The following is a 9,437-nucleotide window of genomic DNA, read 5'->3' as shown; positions in this document are numbered from 1 at the left end:
TGGGTGATTGGATCTACACAACTTTAATCAATGTTTTTTTCTCTTTTTTATTTCATGAATAACTAAAATTAACATTTTTGAATCAATGAGATGTACTGCTCTACTGTATTTTATTCATGTGTCTTGCATGAATTATTTCAAGATGTCTATCAAGATTGTCTTTATTTTCAACATTGTGATAACATAATAATCACATCTGGCAAAATGGATTATTACCCTTAAGACAAATTGTGGATTTATTTTTGTACACATTTTTTAATAAATGGCAAAACAACAAATCCTAGATATCTAAATATCCTTAATAGATTTAACCTGCAGAGACAGAGAATGAAAATAAGATGTATTTTTGTCACAGTCCTCTACACTGAGATGGTTCCTATTGAAGTTTCTGGATCAAACCAATCATACAATCAAGTTCTTAAATAATTGACCACAGTGTAATGAAATCATCTAAAAAGCCTGAATTATTTCTATATAGGTTCCCTTAAAGAGAAAATATACCCCCTTGCTGACATGAGCTCATCCAGTTGTGATTATGAAGAAAATGTGCATAAAATCTATCTGACTAGGACTTTGACTTCCAGAGGATCTAATTACAGAAAACAGAGTGATTTCAAATCACAAGTTCTGTCACTTTCCAATGGAACAAGGTGAGGGAGGGTTGGATAACTCTGTTTTGCAGATGGTTTCTATAAGTAAGTCCTATAATGTCTCATTTATACTTGCATACTTTAACTAGCATTTTCTACAAGGATTATAGAGCAGCCTGTTAATGATTATTAGAATATGCCTAAACCCTGTATGTTTCCGTGCCTTAAAATGAGGTTAGAAACATGCTTTCTGCTGTGTATAAGGTACAGGGAGCTTTCTTCAATAAGTTGCACAGAACGAAGGAAAAATGCACATTTGGATAGTTGTGTATTTGGACTCATCCTTGCCAGTGTTGCATTCTCTCCTACAATGGCCCACATTTTAGTTTGGAAAAGAATTATAATTTGGGCTTCTTTCCCATTTATTTTACCTTCAGTAGACTGATGTAACCGTGAGAACTGCTTGCTGTATGCACAGAGCATATGATATATTTGCAATTATACATTATGTACAAGGATTTTTTGATTGGTTTGGTTTTTTTGTTGCCTTTGCACACATTGTTTATAGACTGCAATAGTAACTACACTTCTAGGTATAGAATAGCATTGTTGTCTATGGAAAATGCCTCAGCTGAGGTAAGCACAGTAGCTAACAGAACTCAATATAAATATTTTTTTTTGGAAAGCGTGAAATGTCAATATTAATAAATGTATTACAATATGGAAGATTTTCATCAAGTGCCACTGAAAAAAATGTCCTTTACAATGTTGCAGTGGTTCCTGAACATTCAGAGCTGCCTCTTCTAGTGAAACACTGGCCCAAGGTCAAATTGGGTAAAATTTGAGGCTGAATGATCATTTGCCTTTTCAGTTATTTTTAAAACCATACATCAGTGTCAGTTAAAGCCATGTTTTTATGGGTCTATTAATTAAGGGCACCCAACAAAATGTTTGAAGAGTTCTGGAGCCCTCCACAGTAATAGCAAACAGGAAAGCTCTGAGTCTTTTGTTCCTTGATGTAGTTCCATGGGCAGGGGGCAAAACATTCAAAATTGCCCACTTTCACTTGAATAGCAATTGCTTTCAGGGATGGATGCACTTGCCTTTTAGGTGATTGTCACTCAGAAACATGGCTGTGTTTCCAAGTGGCAGTGCCACCCATGGAATTACTATTTGCTGGGGGGGAGCAAAACATTAACAATTGAACCAGGTGCAATTACCCTTTCAAGTAATCCATTTAATAAACTTTGCAGTAAAATAATTGTACTGGGAAGTATTTAATGTGAGTACTGAATGCAGTATCAGCACACTTTCCCTTATGGACACCAGTGAAGACAGTATAAGGTATTTTAACTAGTGTGAAAGTGGTAGCACCCACTCATATGTACTGCAATAGGTATATGTAAATATATACAGAAAGAATGATTTATATTCTAATAAGTCATTGTCTGTTTAAGAGAAGCTAAAACTGAAACCCTGCTTATCACAGAGGAATTACATCACCTAAAATATATTATGGCTCTTAGCATAAATCTACGGATTTTTTTAAATACTTTACTATTAACCCCCCCAATACACTCATATACACACACAAAGTGTTTTAATGTGCAGCCCAAAATTGCACACATCCTTCCACTGGTTCAAATGCAGTTTTTAGTTGGTAAAAGAAATATACAAAATTCCCAGAGTAAAACCCACGGGTGTGCCATTCGGGTGATCTGTGTAATGTGACTCTGAGCACTTTGGACGTGCCGAAATATCTGCACACTTGGAGATAGTAGTACAACTCACACTGATAAATATTTTTGAACCATGAAAATAATAAACACCAATGGAGCTGGACATAAGAAACACACAGTATACAGTACAGTATAGTTATTCATAGTTAGGAGACATCCACCAGTCACCAGTGCTATGATACAGGGGTCAGTATGTTGCAATTTGTGCTTCTGCAGCTACTAATCTCTCAAACTTAGTGAGTTTAGTTAAAAGAATAACAGGCAAGCAGCAGTCCTCCAGATGTTGTTATGAACTCCTAGAACCCATGCCACCCCCCATTCCCCCGATACACACACGGCCTTTGACTGTACTTTTACAACATCTGGGGAGCCAATAGTTGCCTATAACAAAGTTTTATGCTCTGTTTTGTGTTAATTGTAATATTCATAGGAATACAAGACACTAAAGGTTTCATGCCTGAGACTGAAGTTATAACAAGCTGGATACAATTGATGCACCATATTATAATAAAGATATAACAGCTTTCCCAACTGGAAAAGAGCAAAAAAAAAAAGAGAGTCTGCAAAGTATCCATAGCAGACAGTGGCAGTTCAAACAGAACTTGCAGAACACAAAAGGGGATATCAATACACAAAAAGCATATACAACTGAAATGAATTGTGCTGGGCGAATTTGTACTGTTTCGTTTCGCAGAAAAATTCACGAATTTCCTGGGAAAATTTATTCGCCAGCATTGAAACGCAGAAATTCGGAGCGAATTTGCACCTGCCAAATTTATTCGTCCATCACTAGAAATGAAGGCAATGCAATTTGCAGGTAGTGCACCAGATGATTAATATAGTTGATCTCTATGTATGTATAAGAAGTACAGATTTAGAGAAAAGGGCTAAGATAATAAACCAAAATGATTGAAGCAATAAAAAGTGGTAAATGAGCTCATTCTCATCTTATTTTTTTGCCCTGGGGGTAAAATGAAATAAGCAAACTGCCAGGGTAATGTCTGTGCTTTCTGTTCATGGGACTATAAGGTATTTATTGTGTAACTCTGGGCATTATGTTTGCATTTTAATAATAGTCAATACAGGTATGGGATCCGTTATCCAGAATCCCATTATTCAGAATAATCAAATCATTAAATATTTTTTAAATGATTTCCTTTTTCTCTGTAACAATAAAACAGTACCTTGTACTTGATCCAAACTGAGACGTAATTGATCCGTATTGGAGGCAAAAACAAAGCCTATTGGGTTTATTTCATGTTTTAATTTTTAAGGTATGGTGATCCAAATTACAGAAAGATCCCTTATCTGGAAAACCCCAGATCCCAAGCATTCTGGATAACAGGTCCCATACCTGTAAAAGAATTTCATTCCTAAGCAAAAGTTGAACCCAAACCAGGTAAGCAGAAATGGCTTTAATTTTAATTTGTAAATTAAGGTTTGGAATTTGTTTTGGTATTCAGTTGAATCATTTGTGGAGGATTTTATATTCAGCAGAAACCAAAACTTGCCGTATGGAGCCCTATTGTGCTTATCATTATACTGAAGTTTGACTCTAGTTCCATTACAGTTGCAGTATATGCAGTTAAAACAATGAAAGTAAACATCTGATTAGTAGGCCTGAAACAAACTTTGCACTTGCTATTAAATTGCCCCAAGCATGCTTTCATTTGTCAGTGAAGACCAATAGTCTTCTGTCAGCTTAATAAGTGCATCTTCTTTTTAATTAAATCAGCTTTAGTGCAATGCACTATTTTCAGGGAACAATTACCTTTTGTGATTTTTTTGTGAAATTAGTAATTTTATATGTTCTATGCGGATATTATTCATATATATATATATATATATATATATATATATATATATATATATATATATATATATATATATATATATATATATATATATATATATATATATATATATATATATATATATATATATATATATATATATTAGTATATTAGTTATATATAGCAATAAAATAGATGCAGTTTAAAGGAAATGAGAGAACCTCTCAAAGTGCCATTTGTTCCCCTATTAAAAGGTTTAGGTTTGTTGTTAATGAAAATGAATGGCTGTGAGGTTGGCAGAGCCTTTAAACCTGCAAGACTCATTTTGGATTAAAACTGCTACATATAATAAAGGAAAGCATATACTTAAAGGGGAAATGTTATAAAAAAAAGCACCCAAAGTGTGGTGGATTTTGATAAATCATAAAGTGGGGAAAAGGTTTGGTTGAGAAAAGAAAACTAATACACATTTTAGAACTATATATATTTGCAAGAACAGCGACACTCAAAGGATTTTCTTTATGGATGAAAGATAAGTTTATTCCACTCAACGTTTCGATCCCTCACAGGGATCTCCTGACGAAGATCCCTGTGAGGGATCGAAACGTTGAGTGGAATAAACTTATCTTTCATCCATAAAGAAAATCCTGTGAGTGTCGCTGTTCTTGCAAATATCCTATTTTTGTTGGCTGGCACCCAGGCTGTTACGGAGTCAACGGTGTGCACCTTTGGACCTGGTATATATATATATATATATATATATATATATATATATATATATATATATATATATATATAAAAACATCCACTAAATGACAATAATGTGACATACATAATAATAGGAAAGTGTCAGCATTACATTATGTTATGTTAATTAAATGACAGTATTTTTCATTTTTCTGTTATGTTATCTGGTTACTTTGTGTCACGTGCCAGACTTGGTGAATATTTTGTACTCTAATTGACTGCGTCTGCTTCTATAGTGAGAAAGGTATTTCCAAGTGGCAATTTGTATTCTAGTGTTTTCCAGACACAGTTAGTCTGGGGTGGTACTTTGAATGCTGCCCTAACTCCTGCCCAGCAGACCAGTTAGCATGAGGACTGGGAGATTAGGGAATGCCAGATTTAAGACACTGGGGTATTTTAAAGAACAATGAAAGCATAACAAAGGGTTGGAGTGCCAAGTTGTTAGGTACCCTACCGCTGAGTCTAGTCATTCACTTACAGACCCTGTGGCATAACTATAGATTAAGCCCAAACTGCGGCATCCTCTATGCCAGTCTTGGTGAGCACAAGCTCTGTACAGATATTCTTCATCAATTTCTCTACTATACATATACAAACTCAGAGGATGCCGGGCCACTGAAATCATACGGTGACAAGGTACAGAGGGTACAGTACCCTGCCCAACCCTGCATTTTTAGAAGCAAAAAGATAGTCAGGGGTCTGAAGTAAACAACTAAAATCACATAATAACCCCCCTTCCCTCACTGAATCCACCTTTCCTTGTATTTTAAGTACCAGAAATTCCTGGTCTATAGAAAGATTCATTGTGTTCTCTTTTCGGTTTATCTGTCCAGAATGCAGCCATGTATAGCTCATTAAGAAAGCAGTAATGTTGGACATTTTAAACTAGTAACTGTCGGTAAATGTATACATCTGGCAAAAAAGAAAAAAGACAGCATTTGTATATACCTGAAATATAAGCTTCAAGCTACAGCAAAATGCTATCCCCTGTTAATTTATTGGGTATCTGCCTGGCGGCATGAGCTTCAGTTTAACTACAAGCTACAAAGAGAGACCACTAAATATTTTAGGTTACATATCACAAAGTTTTGTGCTCATACATGTCATATAAAGAGCCAATAAGACTGAACAGGAATTCAAATGGCCCCTGTTGGATGAGCTATCTCTAAGACAACTATTCACCTGTTTGGCATATCAATACAAACTGTATAATACTGTACAAAAAGACTTTGTGCCTCAACAAAGTATTTCTTTTATAAAAGCTACATGTACACATTTCTTCCTTCTAGGCTGTCTATTATCAAGCTAAGAAATAGGTTTTTCTTTTATGGAACGACGTCAGTAAAAGCTTTTATTTATATAAGATAACGTAAACCATTTGTTCTCTAAACGACAGGTTCTCAAACCGGCAATATGGCAACAAGCACAAGAATCATTGAGGAATCATTTTAGTCAGCATTCTGCCCACTGACAAACACAAATGCTGCTTTCCCCATGTTATTATAGAAGAGTCTAAGAGCATCTAGTAGTCGTTTTGTTTCCATAGCTAATACTACAGGTTCAATTGTGAAGACTTTGGAAGACAAGACATTAAAAAGTTTACAATGAACTGGTACAGAAAATGAATGTGATACAATTCCATGGCACTTTAGTCACTTGCCACGTGATTTTCATTCTGTAGGACATGCCAGCGTTCGATTTTCTTATCTTTATTTTTCAAGCATTCGTACCAGTGTTTCAACCTCTCTCCTTTAGCGTTGATGCCCAGCTGACATCCACCTACAAAGACAACATCATTGCATGATGAACTGTTTTAATGGATAATTATACCCGCGAACAGTGCAGGTCTCTATAAAAAATATATTGCTTAAAACAGCTCATATGTAAAACCCTGCTTCATGTAAATGAACCATTTTCATAATAATATACTGTTTTAGTGGTGCCATTTTGTGATCATAAATAGAATTGCCATTTTAAGAACTAAGGGCCACCCCTTGGCATCCTATGATTCACAGTGCACACAAACACACCATACATGTTAGGTCACATAAGCCAATTAACAAAGTTCTGTCTTTTACTCCCACCCATCTTCCTGTTACAGAGCTGCAGTATTTCTGATCAGGTGATGTCTAAAGCAGCAAAGAGAATATCATAAAATGGGGCCTCAAGGGAAAAGACGTTAAAGGGAAAAATTTGCTTAAATATACAGTATATACCAGTTTGGTAAGATTCTTTGATATAAACTGTTGCTTAAGTATGCATTTGGGGGGTAAAAAAGCAATCTGCTTGCAAACCCTATTTTAACACCCCTTAGATGACACATGAAATTGTAACCATGCCTGTACCTCTCCCGAATCAGCATTGTGATGTACCACAAATACCATTTGTATGCAGCTATAAATCTGATATGTTAAGAATTGTAAAACTGCAATAGTTGTAAATAACCCCATTATATCATATTGCAACCCACTCTTTATTTAATTTTGTCCACGAATCTCAAATTTTTTTTAGTTTTCCTATATTCTTAAAAGCTCTAAACTTTGACATTTACTTTGACATTTATTAAGTGAAAAAAAAAACACAAAACCTTTAATACTAAACTACGCTAAGTAAAAGTTGGTGAGGTTCTATAGAAGTCAATGGAAGCTGCGCCAGAGCCGGGCCAGGCCAGCCAGGTGCCCTAGGCAACCTGACCGGTTGTGGCGCCGACTGGGCGGGCGCATAATCGAATAGATGCTTGCAGGTGCATGCGTGAATAGAAGCTTGTGCACATGTGCAAATTGACACATGTGCAAGTGGACAGTAGGCCAGAGAGGGGACCGGACTAGGGGTAGGAGGCAGAGAACGTAGGTACCTGTTGCCCCCCCACCTTTGCGCCCTAGGCACGTGCCTACTCTGTCTACCCCTAGTTCCAGCCCTGAGCTGCGCTCATCTTATTGGACCACTTTTAATCCAATCAGACTTTTAGAGATTTTTTTTTGCCTGAAAAACTTGGATGTTTTAGAGGTTTTTGAGGTACTTCTACTTTTTAGAGCATCGTTCAATGATTTTTTTGTTCGTGCATATTCTATTCAGATCTTAGAGATTTTCAGTTTAGTTGTAGTTTCAAAAACCTCTAAAACTACTAAAATCTGACCTTAAATAATAAGCCTCCACATGTCTCAAATGGAAAATGATGACAGGAACCCAATGAGGCACCCTACAAATGCTTTACCACTAGCTTTGTAACAGTTTACAAGAGCTTACCAATGTAATCATTGGATTTTCCAATGTCATAATCCCACACAGAAATATCCAGCTGCTTCTTGGCCAAGTCGCTGTGCTTGATATCATAGAAAAACTCCTGGAAATATAGATAGGTAATGTTACCAAAGAAAAGTAAAGTTCCATTAATCTTATATGGAAATTTGAATGCTTAAAATAACTATAAACACTTTTTCTCCCTATGTTCGACATAAGATTTGTTTAACATACTGTCTTGCAAAATGTTTTCAAACCCTAGAACAAAAATGTTTCTAATATAATTAGGCAGCTAAAAATGTAATGTATAAAGGCTGGAGTGACTGGATGTCTAACATAATAGCCACAACACTACTTCCTGCTTTGCAACACTCTTGATTTTAGAGTGGCTTCTTAATACTGTATTGTTTTTCTTAATGTTGCAGCTGGAGTATGCTGTGTTATCAGTGTTCAACCACTCCTACTTTTTGGGATGGTGGATATGTTTTGGCCCAGGCAAAGAGGTATGTAATGATTGCAAGTTAGGAACCATTTGAAGGGGATGTTCAAATTGTAGGGGCCCTGAGTATTCTCCTTCTGCACAAGGGAAGGAATGATGACTTCCATGAGAGAGTTAATAAAGCATATCAAGCAGACATGTTAAAGTTGTGGCATCTGGCCCCAGGAATTAATTTACTGTGAATTTTACTGTTTAAGTGCATAGATTTGTGGAGTATTGCTATTTCTCAAAATGCCATGGAAAGAATCCCGTCAAGGTTAACTTTGCAATGGTAACGTTGTCATGCTGAAAGGGGAGACTCCTATTTTATTCTAGATACGGTGCACCTGGTGGGCCTGGATATTTTTAATTTTGGCTTGAGTGTAGGAGTGGAAGTCTCCCTACAGGGGTGGGGACTTGGGAAAGTAGTGGCTGGTGGCCTGAAACTGTTGCCAGGGACTTAGAAGTCAAGCTTGCATTACTTTTTCTTATGGTTGTTTTATTGTTTATTCTGTATTTATTAAACAATTTATTGTTATGTTTTCTATTTATTATCTAAAGTCAAATTGATAAAGCTGTGGCCAATAACAGAATGTTAACATGTTAGCTATCCATTTGGCCAAGCTTTACCAAGTCTAAACAGCTCATTGTCTTCTTACCTCATTAAATTCTGGATTTAAAGTTTTTTTCTTTATTTGAGTCTTGCTTTTTGCCTTCTTGCCCATGTCTGGTTTCAGCCACCTGTGCATTAATACAACAATACAACATCAAAATGTGTTACCTATAAAATAACTATTACATATTTTTATTACAGTGATAAACTAATTGAAGCCCAAAGAAGAACATGTGT

The 9,437-nt window shown here is 35.8% G+C and overlaps 1 protein-coding gene across 3 annotated transcripts in view; it reads right to left on the bottom strand.

Moving 5' to 3' along the window:
* Positions 1-5,189: 5,189 nt before the first annotated feature.
* Positions 5,190-9,437, bottom strand: part of rph3a.S (rabphilin 3A S homeolog) — a 107,669-nt gene continuing 103,421 nt past the window's right edge. For 2 of the 3 annotated variants that reach the window (XM_041575587.1, XM_018237522.2), the window contains 3 exons: positions 9,247-9,328; positions 8,116-8,212; positions 5,190-6,648 (listed from right to left, as the gene is read on the bottom strand). In XM_041575587.1, coding sequence (XP_041431521.1) covers positions 6,518-6,648; positions 8,116-8,212; positions 9,247-9,328 — 310 coding nt within the window. In that variant the 3' untranslated portion in view covers positions 5,190-6,517. 3 annotated transcript variants of the gene reach the window in all.

Source organism: Xenopus laevis, chromosome 1S, assembly GCF_017654675.1.
Source record: "Xenopus laevis strain J_2021 chromosome 1S, Xenopus_laevis_v10.1, whole genome shotgun sequence".
In the NCBI taxonomy this organism is placed as follows: Eukaryota; Metazoa; Chordata; class Amphibia; order Anura; family Pipidae; genus Xenopus; species Xenopus laevis.
The sequence above is the reverse complement of the archived record's forward strand: the minus strand, read 5'-3'. Positions and strand labels throughout refer to the sequence as shown.